This window comes from Andrographis paniculata, unplaced genomic scaffold (genome assembly GCF_009805555.1).
Source record: "Andrographis paniculata isolate CXL003 unplaced genomic scaffold, ASM980555v1 Contig45END, whole genome shotgun sequence".
NCBI lineage: Eukaryota > Viridiplantae > Streptophyta > Magnoliopsida > Lamiales > Acanthaceae > Andrographis > Andrographis paniculata.
In genome coordinates, this window is record NW_026137579.1 from 602,091 (window position 1) to 622,612 (window position 20,522).

The 20,522-nt window shown below is 33.2% G+C and overlaps 4 protein-coding genes and 1 long non-coding RNA gene across 6 annotated transcripts; 3 read left to right on the plus strand and 2 right to left on the minus strand.

Annotated features, from left to right (window-relative positions):
• Window positions 1–839: 839 nt before the first annotated feature.
• On the minus strand, window positions 840–6,159 carry LOC127252021 (cyclin-C1-2-like). Its single transcript, XM_051276017.1, has 9 exons — window positions 6,014–6,159; window positions 5,807–5,913; window positions 5,433–5,472; window positions 4,662–4,706; window positions 3,805–3,923; window positions 3,576–3,690; window positions 3,055–3,099; window positions 2,779–2,926; window positions 840–1,394 (listed from the first exon to the last, which is right to left on the minus strand). Exons 1-9 carry the CDS (start codon window positions 6,043–6,045, stop codon window positions 1,296–1,298), a joined length of 750 nt encoding a protein of 249 aa, XP_051131974.1. The 5' UTR covers window positions 6,046–6,159; the 3' UTR covers window positions 840–1,295.
• Window positions 6,160–9,377: 3,218 nt separating this feature from the next.
• LOC127252020 (ninja-family protein Os03g0419100-like) lies at window positions 9,378–10,847 on the plus strand. Of its 2 annotated transcripts, none has more exons than XM_051276015.1 (2): window positions 9,378–10,001; window positions 10,246–10,847. In XM_051276015.1, exons 1-2 carry the CDS (start codon window positions 9,458–9,460, stop codon window positions 10,713–10,715), a joined length of 1,014 nt encoding a protein of 337 aa, XP_051131972.1. In that variant the 5' UTR covers window positions 9,378–9,457; the 3' UTR covers window positions 10,716–10,847. The 2 variants fall into 2 exon arrangements, with proteins under 2 accessions (XP_051131972.1, XP_051131973.1); XM_051276016.1 differs by having other exon boundaries at window positions 10,249–10,847.
• Window positions 10,848–12,303: 1,456 nt separating this feature from the next.
• On the plus strand, window positions 12,304–16,189 carry LOC127252015 (nuclear transport factor 2-like). The gene is made up of 10 exons (XM_051276011.1): window positions 12,304–12,546; window positions 12,705–12,783; window positions 12,972–13,109; window positions 13,543–13,837; window positions 13,917–14,143; window positions 14,363–14,531; window positions 14,636–14,757; window positions 14,862–14,927; window positions 15,356–15,416; window positions 15,504–16,189. Exons 2-10 carry the CDS (start codon window positions 12,730–12,732, stop codon window positions 15,797–15,799), a joined length of 1,428 nt encoding a protein of 475 aa, XP_051131968.1. The 5' UTR covers window positions 12,304–12,546; window positions 12,705–12,729; the 3' UTR covers window positions 15,800–16,189.
• A 1,001-nt stretch (window positions 16,190–17,190) lies between these two features.
• Window positions 17,191–20,212, minus strand: LOC127252014 (galacturonosyltransferase 8-like). The gene is made up of 3 exons (XM_051276010.1): window positions 19,990–20,212; window positions 18,316–19,566; window positions 17,191–17,725 (listed from the first exon to the last, which is right to left on the minus strand). Exons 1-3 carry the CDS (start codon window positions 20,167–20,169, stop codon window positions 17,450–17,452), a joined length of 1,707 nt encoding a protein of 568 aa, XP_051131967.1. The 5' UTR covers window positions 20,170–20,212; the 3' UTR covers window positions 17,191–17,449.
• On the plus strand, window positions 19,470–20,043 carry LOC127252024 (uncharacterized). The gene is made up of 3 exons (XR_007839003.1): window positions 19,470–19,586; window positions 19,678–19,835; window positions 19,932–20,043. It is a non-coding gene; the product is annotated as an uncharacterized LOC127252024 (long non-coding RNA).
• Window positions 20,213–20,522: the final 310 nt, after the last annotated feature.

The following is a 20,522-nucleotide window of genomic DNA, read 5'->3' on the forward strand; positions in this document are numbered from 1 at the left end:
CTAATATGTTTATATCTTGTTTGTTTTTATATATTTTTTTATTATATATGTTATATTATATGTTGTGTGAGCCTTGTCTATATATATTATGTTAATATAATTTATATATTATTTGTCTTTATATGATATAATATGTGTATTTATATAATATTATTATATTTTTATCATATGTTATTTGTAATAATATTTTATTAATTAATAACAATATGTAAGATGATTTTAATATTTACCTACAAAGAAAACTAATATTGTAATAGAAAAATAAAGATGTTTTATATTTATATATAAATTACTTTTATTATAATAAAAAATTGCTATATAAAATACAAAATAAACACATTCTTTTAATATAGACAACTACTATATAAGCAAATTTTAACAGATTAAATAAAACCAAGCAAACTACAACTATTTGTTTTAAATTCTTTTCTTCATGTTAATAATTATTTGATATAATAAAAACAAACAAAATCCAAATTTACAGAACATAAATCTACTACACATATAAAACATACACCTATTGCTGCAAAATCTATGCAAAACTCACACCTAAAAATAGAACCGACTCGCACCTAAATATAGAATCGACATAAATAAACAAGGCCAGAGTACAAATTCAACCCCACTCCAAATTAATGACATATTCCATGATCATCCACAATTAATTGTTGTTAACGTTGAACACCTCATTAGCCTTGGACAGAAGTACTATAGTTGTTTTTATCCAAATTTAACAACAATAGATTATGTGAGTTTCTACATTACTACTAATTGACAGCAATCCGGTGAACAAATAAAGCACATAGTTAAGTAACACAAGGGATTTAGGTGAGCCCATGTACAATCAAAGAATCAATATCCTTGTCACCAAAATTTGGAGATCAAGGACTGATCTTATGGTAAGATATGCGAACATTTCATGTGATTTGTGTTTGAATTCACTCCTAAGGGATTATATTCAGGCACATGTTTACAACAGAATAGCTACCAATGTTCCAAGAACTTAAACATATAACATGACAAGAGAAGAGAAGTGAAGCATTCCATTACTCTACCAAAGATAATTCTCTCAGGGGTACTTCATCACTTCTTAGCTTATCTAGAATTCTAAGGGATTCTTGATCGGGTTCCAGGCCCGAATCAAGATACTGTTATACATTAATATGCACGGGAAAAGTCTTCGCTTTTTTTCCCTATGCTTCACCAGCAAATAAGCTTAGAAGGATTATGTTGGTTACTTAAGGATCAGATATAGAACAATGAGATGGGGTTAGTTACCCTAAACCAGCCGTCGCCTACCTGGCCAGCTTACTCATGGCCGCGTTAACCCTTTCATCTGTTATCAATTTGTGGCTGTCGTAAAAGTCTAGTATCTCCATTGCAATGTTCTTCACCTGTCAAATTAAACCAGGCAAAATAATAGAAAGAATGAGTAAAGGTGGAGAGTTAGACATATAAACATCCCAAACAGGCACGCATTGTCAGTGGGAGGCCTTATGAACAAATAAGTTCAAATATGAATGAAATGAACTCATGAAGCAAAAGGGCAAGTATCCATGATGATGCAAATAAAGACTTAAGGTTAACAACCAAAATCTAAATTTGGAGAAGTGCAAACCCTTTCCACTTATTGTTGTGTATAATGAAACAGTTTAGGAATAATAAGCATGATGATGATGGCAACGGTTCACAATCCTTTTAATTTATGTTACATAAATTGAAGTATAGTATAAACAATATTTATGTCCTATACTGCAAAAGAAAAATGCAAGAAGTATAAAAACGGACGTTTAAAACTGACATTCATGAGTGGGAACATTAATCGATGTAAATTCCATAATTGACCAACATAAAATAAGGCATGATACATTTCCATGGATGTCTTAAATTCAGAGGTGATAAGAGGCTGTAGCCTTGTGTAGATTAAAGTATGATGTATGCCTACGACCATTCCAGAATTGCAAAGATATTACTCTAGTTGAAATCTGAATAACCAACTGCAGCATGACATTAAGTTATTTATCATATTGTGAATAGTGTTAGTATCCAGCTATGGAACAACTTTAGGATTGTACAGATTTGTGGTCATGAAAGTCTGATCATATGAACACCAGCTAGCAAATTTGAGCAAACAAGAATAGTTATCGATGGAATAAAAGACTGATATATTTGTGAGCATTGGTTGTGTTTGGTTCTTGAAATGGCAGTTATATGTGTATGCCTTGGCCCTAAACATTATCGGGGAGTCCCCTAGCTGAAATATCATGAAACATGTAAATATCTGATTAGATTTTTGTCAATGTTGACCCTGCAAAATATCTTCAAAGTCTACAGATGAACACTCAAAAAAGTTTCAAGAAGTTCAAGACTCTGGTGGTAAAGCACACTAGTTAACCAGGTTAAAACATCTAAAACAAACCATAGAACGGATATTTGTGATGTGCCATATGATTATTTGGTCAGTTGGTTTAGTGAGGCATCACTATACAACAACACATACGACTGTACCACATCATACATTGGGATGTGATTATGCAAATAAATAGGCAGTTCTAAGGTATAATTTGTACTCAATATCAGTTGTTCCCAATTGAAAAAATGAAATAAAATTCAGGATACTATTTGAGCTAGCCGAATTATATAAATCTCCAGTCATAAATCAAATTCCCTTGCTTTTAATCATATTGATCTTGCAATTTGCAAACCAAGAATGAGGACAAAACAAAATTTAAGTTTCAAATGAATTCCAATCTAGAATGACAAGATAGGATGACTTGCCACATTCATGTCGACCTGGAGCTCCTCAAACCAGGCTGTGTTTTCTTTCTCCTTTTGGACACTTGCAATATATATGCAGGCTAATGAAATCAAATAAGGAGGATGTATGAGAATCAGATCCATCTTGTAAGTATCATTCACGATTCCCCTGCAGCATGCCCACAGACAAGTGCAAAAACGTGTCAGTTCAGTGTCCATCACACTAACTTCAGTGACATTGATCCAACGAATTTCTGTTTTATAATAAGAAAAGGGAAAGACATCTGAAAATCTAACCAAGTTAATTGAGTCGCATCATTCATTCCAGCGTCTTGAAGCAACCTATAATTTAGTAGAGTTGCAGTTAGGGGAAAAAATTATACAGGTTTTGGATTCCCAAAGAGAGAATGCTTTTATGCAATGCATCACATTGCCACGCGTCGATCATCTGAAAGGTTTCCTACTGACGAGCTGGCGTGATTGCATTTCATAGGAAGAATTAATGCAAAGAAAAATACAATAGAACTTAAATATGGAAGAAGATGGGAAAGAAATTTGAATCAATCTTTCAGTTGATTAATTTTACCTTTGTTCAAATTGACGAATTTTGAAAATACAGCCAGAGAAAAATTAATGAATTGGGATTGTAGATTTAGATTTACTCTATGCAAATGCCCAGAAAATTCCAGTTTGGTTTATTAATAAAATTTTATAACATATTGAACACCAATGAATGTAAACAATAAACAAGACTGTCCCTACTATGGTTAATATGCACGCGTGCACACACACACGCATATACATGTGGAGAAACTTACTGTGGTAGTGCCCGATAAGGATGGAAAACCACTAAATAAAAATCCAGGGCTTCTAAAATTTTCATTTCCATTTCCAGTATCTCTTTTATTTCCAATCGATACTTCTCATCTGAATCTGCAAAACAGAGGGTGGCTCCTTCAAATTTGCAATACAAAAATGTTGATACATAACGGTGAAAGTGAACTGATATCATATCAATCACAAAGCATATTAGAATATAGAAATTACACAATTTCTTGATGTAAAACACAAGAAGTCTTGCTTGCACGGTGCTTTCTTCAGCTTTTGAGGCCAAGTACAAGCAGGTTGGAGCAACTAGACGAGGATCACATTCAGTCATGCTTCGCCTGGAAAGATAATAATTGATAATTTTGAGAACAGGAACCACATTAAGATGCAGAAACAACTGTAGAGAGCAAGAAACTTCAGGAACATTCACTCCGTTCTCTCAACACTATTTTTTAATTTCGATTCCCCAAAAATAATAATAAACAATACAAAAATTCTTTTTATAAAAGTTAAAAAGTTAAACAAAACTTCAAATACTCATTTCAAAATGTCAAAAAGTCAAATATTCAACTTACTATAATATATTTATACTTTTGACACAACTCCTCATACCACATACCAAAAATCAATCTATCTAAACACGTTAAATGAACGGAATTATTTTGAAAGCTGTGAAAGTAACCCCTTGATGTTTGTCGTGTGTGAAAACTGTCTGACTAAGGGTGAATAGGACTAGCATTTAAGATTCGAAATGATGATAGATTAAGGAGAAGACACCTGGCAACCATTTACCATTCAAGAAACAGATAATCACATGGCAATGGAGCAGGAGGCAGCAACAAAGTAATGCTTCAGAATTTAAACTAAAAGCAATTAAAGCATACAATTAAATTTTATCGGTATTTCTTTTACCAAAATCTAGTCAGAGAGTGAAACTCTAATTATCAGCTCCCATGTATCATAGTTTTAAAAAATTATAAGTCATTGTATTGTTAACCTATTAGTATATTTAGAATTTCAAAGGCAAGCCTAAATGCATGGTTGTTGCCTAACAATAAAGAATAGACGCAACATACCTCACATAAACACGTCTCATGTATGCAATAGCAGTAGCCACAACCCTGCAAAGTTAACCAACATGTATGAACACGAAAAAGTGGTGGGAAATAATAAATATATATGTATATATACATTTATATAAAGAAATAAATGAAGTGCATTATTGGAATTTCATTCTACCTTCTGGATTTTCTAGTTGATCATATCATCAAATGTAAGTAAAAATAGGAGCAAGTAGTTCTAAATACATAGTTCAGTTACTTTAATTGGATAAAAATTTGAGTTCATTTATTTGCCCAAATGAAAGAATAGAAGAGTCTAAAATTAAAAGCATACTTTGGTTCAGTGCTAAAGAGCTTCATATGAAGAAAAAATTATTTACTTTAAATTAAAAAGAAGCCCATTGTAAAATTAACCATTTGGTTCCTCCAAGTAAATAAGTCAAAAGAAATTGAGAAGATTCAGAGGCTTATAAGCTTCTTGAGTGTATTCAATATGAAGACACTCTTATCTAAAGCATTATGCTTACAATATTGCATTTCACATTTTTCAGAAATAAACGGTCTATTTATACAACACACTTTCCCTCATTTGGTGCTATTCATTTTTAAAAAAATATCACATCAAATACACTTTTTTCATTACAAAACATCAAATCAAATACCAACTTTTTTACTTTTTCCAAACTTCCAAATTTCCAAAAACCTCCAAAAATCACTATCTAAGCAAACCCAAAAAACTGGAAAAAAGGAATATCAAGAGAAGCTAAAACAGGATAAAACCCTAACCTTTGCCGCACTTTCACATTCTGAGCCAATCTTGTAATATCTGGCCAGTTGAAGGTTAATAAGATAACAGAAATCCAAGGTTTTAAGAAGTAGGGAACAAGCATCAGTACATCAAATTTCACATTCACATTATAAGCTCACAGTAAATTCAGCAAGAATAACAGCAGTAGATTCAAGCCATCGCAACTCGGTAAAATTTCACAAAAAGTTCATCAAAACATCAAATTCATAGATATTCAATTAAAAGAAATGGAATTAAGGCAGTTCTCTTAATATTTCGTCTAGTATTCAAAAACACTGCAAGAAATTCGAAAGATCCACCCACACACCAAAAAAAAAACGCCATCCGAAAGACAAATTGGATTTATACTTACAATTAGACATGTGCAGCTTTATGAGCTTGAAATCTTCAAGAGTCAGACCCCTTTCCTTATCGAGTGGATGAACGACATCGACCTCTTCCGCGTCCAAGAGTTGTTTGCTAACGAAAACGGAAGTTTTAAATTAAATTAAGCTTACGATGGAAAAAAAATACGTGATCTATCGCAAAGGAAATAGAATAATCTGGCATCGGGACTCACTAGTGGGATGAAGCCCAGAAATTGGCCGCCATGATTGTGTGAAGAAATGGCGCTGCTTGAGATGATTATGATCAATCGGGAGGGATAAATGGGGTGGGTTTGTTTTGTGCTTTTGGGTTGAAGGAAATTTCGATGAAGTTATATCGAAGTACATATCGTTAATAATAAATTATTACTATCTCCGTCCCCCCAAAACCGTTTTGTTGGGAGTTAAGCACTAAAGAATAATATTATTTAATTTAAACTAAGTATAAAATAGAATATAAAAAATTAAAATATATTTATATTTTTAAAAATTTAAAAAATATATTAAAGTAATAATTATAGATAATTTGGAAAAAGTATGAATAATTTTATTATAAAGTCGGGATCATGATTACTAAATAAGAAACAAGACAATTGTTTTAGGACGGATGAAAATAGAAAAACAAGACAACTCTTTTGAGACGGAGAGAGTATTATTTTTTTAAATAGTGGAAAATCGCAATCTAAAAGCTTCTGTTTTTACTTGTGAGGTTTTAATTTTGGATTTTGATTTTGAATAGTAAAATTTTGAATTAAAATAATTGTTTGATGTGATATAAATATGTGTTGATGTGATATTTTGAATATAAAATTAAATTTTAGTGTAATAAAATAAATAAAAACTGAATATTTGATTTGATATTTTTTTTAAAAAAATAGAATAATAAAATCAGTCTAAAATTTGGCAAGTAAATACACATGAATTAGTTCACCCATACTACCAAAAATTTTATAAAAACAATAAATAATAATAATAATAAAATTTATGACTTACAATAGACTTAAATATAGCTGTCTAATTCATAACAAATTGTATTTTGAAAAAATTTCTCAAAACGAACGAACTGATTGTTTTTTTTTATCATTGGTAATAAATATATATATATATATATAAACACTACTAAATTAATATAAATATTTATAAAAAATAAATTATAAATCATAAATCCAAGTTACTATCTTCAGACACTTTTATCAAATAGAACATTGATCCGTTTGATTTTTATTTAAATTGAAATTTTGCTTTAATTTTTAAAAATAATATTACTTTAGTATAATATTTCATTTAAAATAATATATTTATATTTTAAAAATTAAATCATACTTCTCCCTATTAAAAAATATAATTTTAGTAATCAAAGTTTAAATTCAAGTAAACTGAGGCCTTAGGGGTCTGTTTACGAAGGATTATTTTTTTTATTTTACACCTGTAATGTTTTGTCCTTTATATCGATTTAATTCACTTTGTTATATTTTTTCATATATTTTCTAATTGATTTATTTCTCTATCATTATTTTTTTATAGCTTAATTTCAATTAAATTTTTATTTGAATTTGAAATTGATGTTAATATGATATTTTTGATATAAAATTAAATTTTTGGTCAATATAAATATATATAATAAATAATCCTCCCTCAGTCCCACATACCATATCTACGATTCTGTTCGTGTCCCACGTACCATGTCACTTTCATTTGGAAAATGATTATACACTTTAATCTCATTTTAAACTTTTTAATTTTATTTTTTTAAAAAAATTTAATTAAACTAATTAGTTATTTTAATTTTAATTAATACATTCTTAATTATCTACTAATTACATCCCTCGTAAAATACCGTGTCTACAGTGTAACAGAAAACAGTACGTGGGACGGAGGAGTAATAATTTTGCTTAATATTTTTTAAAAAATGAATAATAAAAATCTTTAAATAAAACTCCAATCAAAACACTAGCACTAAGTATATATAGACAAAAGCTTTATTAATTATTTAACCAGTAATAATCATTTATTACTATTTTTTATACTTCACCATTTTTTTTTTTTATCATTTTACCTATTATATTTTATTTTATCATATTACTATTTTATCTTCGTCCAAATAAATTTACATAATTTTATCGAATAAAATATTTCTATTGATATTTTTGTTCAAATCAACAACTTTATTTCTTTTTAAGTCTATAATATAAATTTTACTCCTTTCCTCTCCTTAAAAAAAAAAAAAAAATTAATAATAATAATAAATTTACTCCTTCCCTCTCCGTTTTTTTTTTTTTTAAAAAAGTGTTTATTATTATTATTTTTTACTATTTCCTAAAAAATATTATAATTTTATTTAAAAACCCTACAATCTATTATAGCAAGATAATGATTTAGTTGGAAAAACTAAAAATTCAATTAAAAATACATCCATCATGCCAGAAAGCATATATATATATATATTGTTGGATTGTTCGATTACAAAACTATTTAATTTAAGAATATCTCATTTTTTCATAAATGTTTATATTTTATTATCACATTATTATATTTATACAAAAATAACAAAATTATTTTACATTACTTTTAACTATCGACTACAATTAAAATATCACTTCATTCGTCCACATAAAAAATAAACATTTACTTTTGGCTTAATGTTTAAAAAATAATAGTATTTTAATTATAGTGAATAGTTAAAGTAATGTAATGATATTTTTACCCTTACTTTTAGTGTAAAAGTAATTATGTGTTGTAAAGTAAATGTATTTATGAAAAAAGTAAAATATTTAATAAAATATTTACTTTGTAATTAAATTTTTCAAAATAAAAATATATATAGTTTATAAGTGGACTGAGACAATATTATTTTTTAAATTCCACTCAAAAAATAAATGCACGTTTAATCGCCAGACAAACTATACCATAAAAATGTACTCAAAAAATAAATGCATACTTAATCGCCAAACAAAGTGAGTATACCTTAAAAATGTAGAATATAGATGACTTGATATGTAGGACATGCTATATGACCACATCAGCCACAATGAAGAACATAAAATTTAGCACGGTGGTGCCGGGGTGAACGTACGACCGTTGCGTATTTTCTGATAGCGGCGGCGGATTTTCACGATGTGTCTAACAATTTTTTATTACCACATATGCCTGAACTCCACCAACCAGTTCCACGTGTAAAAACATGACTGCGCCACGTATGGCTGAGCTTGACCACCCTGTTCCTGGCCCACGAATCCATTCATAAAATAGACTGCAAGATCGGTATGACCGTATCTTTTAATGTCCACGTGTCATACAGATCTGCCACGTTTCTATTAAAGAGCGAGTGGTACGGTTGAACCTGACATGGAGATGGCTGGATTAAGTTTAAGCCAAGGGACTAGGGACCCTTAATTTTGGATTTTGGAAGCGTTAATTCCGCATTAATCAATCAACCGGCCGCTCGCTCGCTCTCCGCTCGCCACGTGTCGAAACCTCACTGCACCTCCACGTCTCTCCTTAATTCTATTCAATCATACCTTTCCACAGCTTCAAATTCAGTCCAACCCTAACCAGGAGAATTCGTTCAACGCCTCTCTCTCCCTCTCTCGACGCAACAAATTTTTTCAGTTGAATTCTGGGCGGAAGAGTGCGATAATATGGATGCATTGAAGACGCCATCGGAGAAGGAAGGAAAAGAGGATGATCTCGAGTTGAGTTTGGAGCTGTCGATAGGCGGAAGATATGGTTACAGAGAGGAGGATAATTCACAGGGGAGACCGATGGATTTTCCCGATACCAATGGCTGTAATCTAGGCGGCATTTTCAGCGTTTCGAGATCTGATTTTCGTTGCAATGGAGGAGAATCTAGGGCGGAATGTTTGGACTCGCAGAGGAGGAAAGAGATTCAGGCTATGAAGAGACAAGTAGCGAGGAGAAAACGAGAAGAAAGGATTAAGAAATCTCGAGTTGTGGAGGACAAAGTGTACCTGGAGGCACAGAAACTGCAAGCTAGGGTTAGGGATAGAGAAATTAGGGAAAGAGATGGTTTCGCAGAAGATTTGGGAAGGAAGGTCGCGAATGGTAATGGCTATGAGAATGTATGCTTGTACCCAAAGGTACAACACGGCTATGCACACCCGCCGGTGAATGTATCTTCATTGGAGCGGAGTTCGTCCGATCACCAGAGCATATCACAAAAAGGTAAAAGAGAATTAAGATACTCTAGCATTGTTCTTCTTCTCTGCGTTTCTCTATAGTGGAAGTTTCTAGATTTGCTGTTCATACGGTTTTCTGATCGATTGAAAATGAACTATTCTGTATTGAGCTACATTTGCACATGAGATTCACATCAATGTGTTGAGCATAATCATCAGAGTTCATAAACTCTGTAAATCATACGATCTTCTAGACTTCAAATTTATTCTAAAAGATCCTTGTGGTTTAGCAGGAGGATGCAGCAGCGACAGTGGGAGCCAATCGAGTCACCAAAGCAACCATACGTTGGGAAAAGCTCCATTGGAACACCTCCAAGCTCGCGCCGAGCAAACCATCTCACAATACATATGGAGCAAATTCACAGAAAAATCAACCATTCCCCAAACCAGCACAAGAGAGAAGATTGCATCAACTGCATCAAAAGAGACAACCATCCCCTGCACTGCAAAACCAGAGAAGAACTTCCCCAAAGCAACATCTCCGGCAGCATACATGCCTTGTGTCTCGGCCACCGGAAATGGTCCGAATGGCAAAACAATCACCGGATTTCTGTGCAAGTACACAAACAACGAGGTCACCATCGTGTGCGGTTGCCATGGGAACTCGTTTTCGCCAGCTGAGTTCGTGGAGCATGCCGGAGGCGTCAACATTTCGAATCCATTGAGGCACATCACCGTGTTGCGCGGCGGCGATTTATGAGTTATGTCGTTCCCGTGCTCCTGCTTGGCTTCCTAGTTTATAAGGTGCGGATGTTTTTAATTTTGAACTCCTCCTGATCATTTGGATCATTCTTCTTATCGTTAAGTGAGGAGCTCGTGATGTTTGTCTTGTTGGAATCAATCTTAACTGTATATATTTTTGGATTTAGGATTGTGATTTTTATTTTATTTTTGTACGTAGAAAAAATAGATTTTTTAAGAAAACAAAAAAAATAAAATCATACAATTTATTTTTTAAGAAACAAAAAATACATAGCATATTAAAATTTGTATGCAAAATTGTTAGATGATTTATACGACAATGTCACATAAAATTTTAAATTGTTACTAATGCACATCATTTTTATTTATTTATCTACACAAAATGAGATTATTTTTATACGTACATACATAATTATGTAAGTTGTGTGCGGATAAATAAGATATAAGGCCTTAAAATCATTATTTTATAAAATAGGTAATAAAAATTACATTAATTCTCTATTTCATGTAAAATAAAATAAATTGTCATTTAATTTTTATAAAAAGAACTGATTATTTTTTCATTTATTTTATTAAAAAATATCTACAACATTTCACCCATTTATATCCGTAACATTGGCATAATTCGGCTACTATTTACAGGCAATTTAAATTTTTAAATGAAGAAAGTATTCTATATCTATTTTAATACTCCCATCCAAGTAGAAAGTATGTTTTATATCACATTCTTTGTTTGTTCCACAAAAAAATATGAGCAAATTATTACACTACCAATTATAATTAAAATACTATTATTTGTTAAATACAATGCTAAAAAATAATTATATATTTTATGTGTGGACAGATGGAGTATTACACAGAGAATTTAACAAAATAAAAAAAAATTACAAAAGACTATGCATTTATAATAAAACAAGGTCCAAGTGAATAATACTAGTTGAATTTTTTATTTGAAATAAAAAAACCAAACACACTCCAAAGATAATTTCGTATATATTAATTTATCAAATTGAGAAAATACTATTGGCGAGTGGTTGAAATAACATATTTTACTCTTTCCGTGCCAGATAATTTGTCCCTATTTTCTATTTTCGTCCGGTCCCACATAATTTGTTCATTTTTTTTTTGGAAATATAATTATACACTTTAATCTCATTTTAAATTTTAAATTTTATAATTTTTTTAATCTTAATTAAACTATTTAGTTATCTTAATTTTAATCCACAATTATTTTTATTATACAATAATTATTTTTACTAATACACTTCTTAATTACTTACTAATCATACTTTATCTAAATTCTCATATCTACGGTAATAGGCCCATAATACATGGGACGGAGGGAGTAATTTATTGAAATAAATACTAGTGAGATATAAATATATATTTTTATTATATTAAGCCCAATATCAAATTGAATATTACACAACTTTGCGCCCAAACAAATTGGAATGTTAATTCTCACGTTATAGAAACAATAAAAAATAGAAAAAATAAAATTGGAGTGTAGTTGGATTAGTAAAATTGATCCCGCACTAATAAGGGTTGGAGAATTATATATATATATTTATTTGTTGTTTCTCAAGGAATTTTCTCTTTTCAGTTTCTTATTATATTTGCGTTAGCCCTCCGCCTCCGCGCCTCTTTGAGATCTGCCGCTCCGCCTCCGTATTCCTCTTAAACCCTAGATACAACCGCCGCCGGTCCTGCGGGCATACTCGCCGGACTTTCCATATCTAGAGAATTTGAAAGCAGAGAAAGAGAGGGAGAGAGAGACCGCATCCGGTTTTGCTCTCGCGCTCGCTCAATCCTATCCGACGCGCGTCCAGGTAATGAACTGATTCGAAGATCTCGTGTTCGTGATTATACTTGAAAGTTCTAGATATTGTGTTTGTGGTATTAGGTTATATGATTGGTACATAAGGATCGGCGAAGGTTGTATGTAGACACTGGCTGGTTTGTGATTGAATTTATATTTTGTGGTTAGGTATTTGTCGGATAATCGATTACTGATGGCAGCAGAAGCGGCGGCAGCGGCATCTCAGCAACCTGTAACTGCGCAAGTTGTGAGTGTTTTTTTTCCGTTCTTATTTTTTTCTGGCGCTTATATATATTCTTCTTCCTTTATGGCAATTAGTCTTTTGATATATACGTGTATATATATATATATATTCACTCCCTCAGCCAAACTTATGCATTTCCTTTGTAATTATTTTGTTGATATACCTTGGATCAAAATTTGTTTTGAAAATAGGTTGGGAATGCATTCGCTCAGCAGTACTATCGCATACTGCACCACTCCCCGGGTCTTGTTCATAGGTTTTATCAGGATGTCAGTAAACTTGGTCGTCCGGAAGAGGATGGTTCCATGAGCATCACCACCACCATGCAAGTAAGTTTTCTAATACGTCCAGAGTTTGCTAAATGAGTTTATGTTCTGAATTTGGGTTTGGCTGATTCTAGAAAGTGTCTGGTGATGGTTGATTGTTGAGTCGCTGAACTGCTTATTTTGCTTGGTAGTCATTTCCATGAAATAACGAGTGGAAGAGAATGCATGTTTTTTTTTTGGTTTGCTTTTGGTTCGGCCATGTGCCAAAATGACAGTAGGTAATACAATTTCATGGTGGATTGGAAAATGGCCATCTTCATGATTTCTATATACTCCATATTTGAGGTGTTTGAATTGTCATCGTTTTGTTTCCTTAATACCATAATATTTATTGTATTAATGCATTCTTCTTGTTAGAAGCATGCAAGCAAAAGGGTGATGGTTGAGATTTTAACCAGTTTCTATTGGACATAATGAGTATGGCTCAACTGTGCAGGGAATCAATGATAAGATTGTATCACTCAATTACGAGGAGTTTAGAGCTGAGATTAAGTCAGTTGATGCACAAGATTCTTTAAATGGTGGTGTTCAAGTTCTTGTAACTGGTTATCTGACAGGGAAGGACAACACCATCCGCAATTTTTCTCAAACATTCTTCCTTGCCCCACAAGACAAGGGGTACTTTGTTTTGAATGACATGTTCCGATATGTTGACAATGCCACAGTCAATCCATTACCTCTCAATGATGTTGGGCTACCCAATATTGTTGAGCCAAATGCTGCTGATCCAAGTAACTATGACAGTCTCGATTCTAAATTTCATCTTCTTTTATTATTGTTTGAGCTCAACTTTACATTTACTGTTGGCAGTTCCTGCTCCAGCTCAAGAAAATCATGTTTCTGAGCAGATGGCTCCATCTGCTGATGAAACTGTTGCTCAAGAAAATCACATCGCACCTGAAAATGGAGATGTGATTAGTGCTGAAGAAGAAGTCCCTGTTGCTGAGGTCATTAATGAAGTTCAGGATGATGCACAATTGGTGGTTGAATCCAGTGCCAAAATTGAAGAAGTGCCTAAGAAGTCGTATGCTTCTATTGTAAGGGCCCCCTGATTTTTTAGCAATTTATCATGTCATTATGCTGTACAGCTTCCCGTTGGCTTGAACCATTTGTAGTTTATGTCTAACACTCTGGTTGTTGGTTGGGTTCCTTGTGGTTAAGTTTTAATTTTCATCCGTATGCTTAGTATAGCTTGTGAGATTGGCATTTCTTTTTGTTCTTGTCTGTACGTCTAATGTTTACCGATATTAATTTAGGTTATGCATCTGAAGCAAAATGCTGGTAGCTTCTCACCCCCTCCAGCTGCTGCTCGTAAAGCACCAGCAAAGAGCGTGGAGCAAGCAAACCTGTCTTCTGTATCCACAACTGAAGAACCAGTTCCCAGTTTGGATTCTACGTATAATGAGCATAACCAAGAGGGTGAAGGCATGACACTCGCATTCTCTTTCTGAATTTATGAACCTGTCTCACGTTTTTCTAAACTGATATTTTTGCTGTTCCCCTGGTCTCATTTTCTCTACTTTATGCAGCTGATGGTTGCTCAATATATATTAAAGGACTTCCAATGAATGCTACTGAATCACTGCTGGAGGAAATCTTTAAGAAGTTTGGTACTATCAAGAACGATGGAATTCAAGTTAGAAGCAACAGAGTATGTTCTAGAGCCTGACTTTAGTTAGTTTATGACATGATATGTAGCAGTCTACAAGTATTGAGAACAGCAAACTGATATTAATTATCATGTATTTTCTGCAGCAACAAGGGTTCTGTTTTGGTTTTGTGGAATTTGAAGAGGCAAGCTCCGTGCAAAAAGCCCTTGAGGTATGTCTGTGGGGTTTCTTGGATAGGCTGCAATATAAATTAGGTAGCTGAAAGTATGGTAGTACGTTGTGTTCTTTCCAAATAGTGGAGTATAATTAGTGTTAGGAGCTGTGTCAGCTAAGTGACAAACATTGTTTATATTGTTTATGTGTTTTATGCCTTAGTCATTCTTTTTTTAAAATAAAAACAAAACCATTAATTAACTCGCTTGATTTGATACGATATGCATGCCATATTCTGACACGCTAAAGCCATTTATATATAAAATAATAAGTTATATTCTCAATTAATTGAATTTCATTTTCATATGATAAAGTTGCTTTGTAGTTTAATGTGATACAAAAATGACAATTTTGTTAAATTAATAATATAATCTTATTGTGCCCTGCCTTGTACAGTTTCAATATCTGAGTATCTTGATTTTTCAGGCTTCTCCGGTTCCCATAGGTGGGCGCCAAGCGGTTGTTGAAGAAAAGAGGTCTACAAATTCTCGAGGCAAGTAAATGATAGGAATCCTGCATTATCCAATCTATTGATAATATCTTTTTGCTCTATATGAAATCTTTTTTGGTTCACCTCCAGGGAATAATCGAGGGAGGTTCCAACCTGGACGAGGTTCTGGGTTCCGAAATGAAGGAATTAGAGGGCGTGGTAACTACAGTGGTGGCAGGGGTTACAACCGAGGTGACTTCAATGGCAGGGGTGATTTCGGAAACAGGACTGGCAACCGGGGAGGAGGATCCTCCAACCGTGATGGATATCAGAGGTCCGATAACTTCAGCAACAATGGTGGTGGGCGTATGAACCGAGCTGGTGGGATGTCTAATGGCACTGCAAGAAACACTATGCCTCGGGTTCCTGCTACTGCTTGAGGTATGCATGTTGGAACCAAGTCAGGGTGTGAGATTTCATTAGGCATTATTTTCCCCATATAATTTGCCAATTCTTAGTAGCCAAATACCCACCACCCCACCCCACCCCACCCAATGTCTCCATCCATCATATTTCAGCTCCAAAATTTTTGTCAGCAGAATCTCCAACAAGTACTAATTTGTCTGAAAAAGAGTTTTCCATTTGTTGGTTAGATATGGTAGTTGAGATTTTAGTAGAGGTCGGATCGTTCATAATCATAGGAATGGCAGGCAGGCAGTTCTTGAATCGATTCCAAGTTGGGCAATTTGAATTTCAGGTGAATGTCATTGATGTCGAAGGATATGTGATATTAATTCTCCTCTTATTATAAATGATCTTTCGTATAGGTAGGTCTGTCTGCAGAGGATATGTTTATTTAGGCTTGAAAGAGTATTGTCCATTTTGTTTGTTGCGATTCATTGAAGCCATACATACATAAATCATGGGATAGGGTTACATTACCACTAAAATAACAATAAAGGATAGGGTTACATTACCACTAAAATAACAATAAAGGATTTCTTCACACTAAGTCGTATTTTTAGGTGGTTTTTTTTTTTTTAATAAAAAAAAAAATAATATATCACTAACACAAAATCTATAATATATGTATATTTTTATATTATCAATATAATTTTTTTTTATAATTAATTTTAAAAATTATATGAAGTGAATAAATTTCATAATATTTTGAACTATTTATTTACAACAATATTAATACAAAGATTGTTTGTTAATTAAATTGCATAATGTATATAACAAAAGTCTCGTTATATTATATATTTATCTATATAAAATTCTAAAAGATCAAACTTTAATCAAATTTGTTTATTTGATAAAAATATTAAAAAAATATATATATATTGTATTTGATAAAATTTTCAGATTAGTGTAAAAAATTAGTAAGAAATTAAAAAATATATTTATTAAGATTAAAGAAAATTATATATTATAAATTTTAAAATATATAATTTTTTTTAAAAAAATAAAAGATATGTGAAAAGAATTGAAACGAAAGTACTGAACACTGTAAAAGAGTATAATGTAATCTGTGTATAAATGAAAATATACGTTATAGGATATTACTTATTATGGATAATCATATATAAAAACAAAAAAGTAAAAAATAATCAAAACTACGTATTTTTATTAAAAGAATGAACAATATTATTATTTTTATGGAAACGGAGGGCCTAATTGATAATTAACAAAACTAACTATCAAGCCTAGTTTCTTTCTATCTCTCCTCTCCTACAGAAAACTTGAACAAAACTCCATTTCTTTCAACTATTTCAGCTATTCAATTCACACATGCCACAGTGCACAAATATAACAAAATTTTCTGCACAAGTGGGGAAAAAAAATAAAAATAAAAATTATTGAGCAAATTCCATTTTGGCAATATTGGGTATCACAAAGAGGACAAAACCCTTTTCTAATTTCATGGATTCGAGTGCATACATCTAAATACTTACTACTAAAAAATAGAGTGAGCATGACATGAGATCAATGTGTGTAAGGAGAGTGCTAAGCCTCCTAAGTTGTTGAAGAATTAGCTTTGCTAATCCCACAACTTTTAACAGCTTAATTGAGCTAAAAATAAAATCAAATTATAAACCAAAATTGCAAGCTTTCACATACTCGTTTTCATAGTCGACATACTTGGTCCAAAGAGGGCGGAATTGGGCAATGGCAATGTCCAGCCAAGGCTTCATGTTTCCGTTAAAGTGAATTACTGCAGCATTCTTGATTTCATCCATGCTAATGCTTGGATTGTATCCAAGCCCCAATACGTGCCACGATTTGTCCAGTGGCCTTGTTGTGGAGTAATAAGTGATCAAACCTGGGGGCAACGTCCCTAATTTCCAGAGCGTTCTGTTCTCATTCTGCACACAGCATAAACAAATATAATTAGCTCAGCAACAATTTGCAAGGTATAAAAAAACTGTGACTGGACTGGTCCGACTCATGCAATCGAGCAATGTATGTATGAATCAGAGAATTTTTGCACAACAAAAACAGGGCACATAATCTGTATCCTGATCATTACAGAACTTAGAATCCTCGAGTTTGATGAATACTGTGTCATAAGAAATAAAATGTAAGTTGAAAGCAAATGAGGTGCACACTTTTTTGGGTATTCCCAAAAAATTGAGAACTTAGCGATACTATGTACATTCCTTCACAACAAATACCTCCTTTAATAGCTTCATACTTAATATGCATATATACACAAAATATTTTATTTCAATAATCAGCTCCATATAACTTCGAAGTTATACACACATGCACAAACAAATATATATATATATATATTAAGAAGTGTGTCATAATAAACAATCAAATCATGAAATAATATACATATATATAAGCACATCAAAGAATTACTACAACATTGCTGATATGAATCCATAAAAACAAACATTGTTTCATGCAGTCAAATACTTTGTAGGAACTTTGTAAGGTTTTTACTCACCAGATTCTGCCAGTAGTGGTACTCTTCAGTACACTTCTCCCTCCGCCAAGCATCCAAATCGAAGAAATTCATCCCATAAGCCCATGCACAAGCCTTCGGACTAAACCTAGCTTTGATAAGTGGATGGGAGAAATTCATATACTGGGCATAGCGGTGAAAAGATCCAAAGCATGTCTCTACAGCACCATTCACCTTCCCGTCCATGTCTATCTTCCACAGCCCAGTCAAATCTCTTTGAACAACGATGTCATCATCCAAGAATAAAATCTTGTGCAAATTTGGATACATTTCTGGCAGATAGAACCTGAGATGGTTCAATATTGATAAGTATTTTGGGTTCCTGAACTTCATGTTTGTCGTGTCCTTTGTTGCATTCTCAAGCTTATTCTCAAAGTAGAACTGCTGTAACTTAGAAGATTCGAGCTGTTTCAGCACTGGAACATAGGACGAGTTCAGGAATTTGTAGTCTTCGACAGCCTTCACTTCAATATGTGCACCGCTATAATCTTTCATTTTAAACATCACCTGCATAGACCCTAGATTCATTTTATCTGTTACGACATGGAATACATGCTTCCACGGCTCTTTTGTGTTCTTCACTGCAGAGTTTACTACAACAGATGCAGCAACCACATTATCCGAAAAAATGGCATAGTGGTAAAGCTTTGGGTCCTCAAGCTCTGGCTTTGGGGGATTTGCTTCATCTGAATACTTCTCAGGATGAGCAATTCTCTCTTCCATCAATCTTAAAGCTAAGCAATGCAAGCTCTTTGGAATCGACTTGGCAGCAATTAAACTCGAAAAAGCACCCTGTTTCTTTGCTTTTGTTAGCTGCTCATTTACTGCAAAGATGGTATCCTTCAATTTATGAATTTTCAACTGACTATCAAAAGATTCTTTTGCCTCTGCAATCACTTGCCGGGTTAACTTAATCCGTTCCTTAACCTCTTTCTCAAATCGTCTGAGCTCAGACTCATCAAACAAATTACGATCAGATTCAAACAATGATCGATACGACGGCTTGGACATCAACTCAGTGAAATTCAAAGAAAGATCAACAAAATTTCTAACAAGCTTTGAGTTTTCAAGCTTGAGTTTTCGGGCGTATGAAGCATAAGATAATGCTAAAGCTTTGTGATCCTCTGCTTGTTTGCGAATCTGATCTAGCCGTGGTTTCAACGGATCTGACTTCAACGCCAAAATTGATCTCCCAAAAGGAGGACGGAATCCAGAAGAACTACCAACAACGCCCTAAAATTCAACATAGTAAGGTAAACATACTTGGCACATTTTCCTGTACACAAATATTCATGAAAGAAAACCAAGAGGCCAAATTGACGTCAAACGCAAGTAATTCAACAGAAAGCAGGAATACGTGATACGAATCATACGTCAATCAGTTTGAAGAAGTGCAAAATAGTTTGAGCATTAAATTGCTAAAGACTTGAGCGAACTGTAAATCACATCCACCACAAAGATCATAAATGCATAGCAAACGCACGAAGACCCCTACTCAGCAGGTAAATCATCCTCATTAATCAATCAATCACAACTGCGAAGGGAAACCATATTAATTACGTTCACTCTACTTTCAACATGAACTCCGCACCAAATAGCATCAGATTCCAGAACAATATATATATATACATGTATAGGTATATATATAACACTCACGGATTCGAGATCGGCGTGGTCGGAGGCAGCGGGGAACAGAAATGATACAGTGAGGAAAAGCGAAACGGCGACCAGAGAACCGACGAAGCATCCTAATCCCAATGTGGAGCCTCGGAGTGTAAGCTTGGTGACCCCACGCGCCGCCGCGTTGCGGCGGATCCGGCCGGCAATTACAGCCATTGATTCTCCAGAGGATTAACGAGACTGGCTGTGTGAGATATGATTGATATTGTTTATGTGGATGCTCTAGAAGGAGGCGGAATAATATGCGGCAGGGTTCGTTAAAAATATTTGCACCCGTAAGCTTTAGGCGTGTTGTACCCTGAATGGAAGGGTATATTTGAATTAAAAAGGTACAACTTGCGATGCATATGAAGTCGGTGCAGGCGCACACGATTTGAAATAACGAATGATTTTCCAGCTGTCGGCAACTGTGAGAATGGTACTATTTAAATTCCCAAAATATAATTATAGTTTAACGAATTTGTTATGGAGTATTTATTTGTAGTTGGAATTAAAAATAATATAATTAT

What these genes read in the sequence shown, in the direction of transcription:
- LOC127252021 (XM_051276017.1), bottom strand. Translation starts at nt 6,045, where the DNA reads ATGGCGGCCAATTTCTGGGCTTCATCCCACTA. An exon ending in ATGAGACGTGTTTATGTGAG is followed by an intron (nt 3,924 to 4,661) that starts GTATGTTGCGTC and finishes TTATCTTTCCAG; the next exon opens with GCGAAGCATGACTGAATGTG. An exon ending in CCTTATCGGGCACTACCACA is followed by an intron (nt 3,100 to 3,575) that starts GTAAGTTTCTCC and finishes ACTAAATTATAG; the next exon opens with GTTGCTTCAAGACGCTGGAA.
- LOC127252020 (XM_051276015.1), top strand. Translation starts at nt 9,458, where the DNA reads ATGGATGCATTGAAGACGCCATCGGAGAAGGAAGGAAAAGAGGATGAT. An exon ending in CCAGAGCATATCACAAAAAG is followed by an intron (nt 10,002 to 10,245) that starts GTAAAAGAGAAT and finishes CTTGTGGTTTAG; the next exon opens with CAGGAGGATGCAGCAGCGAC.
- LOC127252015 (XM_051276011.1), top strand. Translation starts at nt 12,730, where the DNA reads ATGGCAGCAGAAGCGGCGGCAGCGGCATCTCAGCAACCTGTAACTGCG. An exon ending in AACCTGTAACTGCGCAAGTT is followed by an intron (nt 12,784 to 12,971) that starts GTGAGTGTTTTT and finishes TTTTGAAAATAG; the next exon opens with GTTGGGAATGCATTCGCTCA. An exon ending in GCATAACCAAGAGGGTGAAG is followed by an intron (nt 14,532 to 14,635) that starts GCATGACACTCG and finishes TACTTTATGCAG; the next exon opens with CTGATGGTTGCTCAATATAT.
- LOC127252014 (XM_051276010.1), bottom strand. Translation starts at nt 20,169, where the DNA reads ATGGCTGTAATTGCCGGCCGGATCCGCCGCAACGCGGCGGCGCGTGGG. An exon ending in ACCACGCCGATCTCGAATCC is followed by an intron (nt 19,567 to 19,989) that starts GTGAGTGTTATA and finishes GTTGAATTTTAG; the next exon opens with GGCGTTGTTGGTAGTTCTTC. An exon ending in ACCACTACTGGCAGAATCTG is followed by an intron (nt 17,726 to 18,315) that starts GTGAGTAAAAAC and finishes TGCTGTGTGCAG; the next exon opens with AATGAGAACAGAACGCTCTG.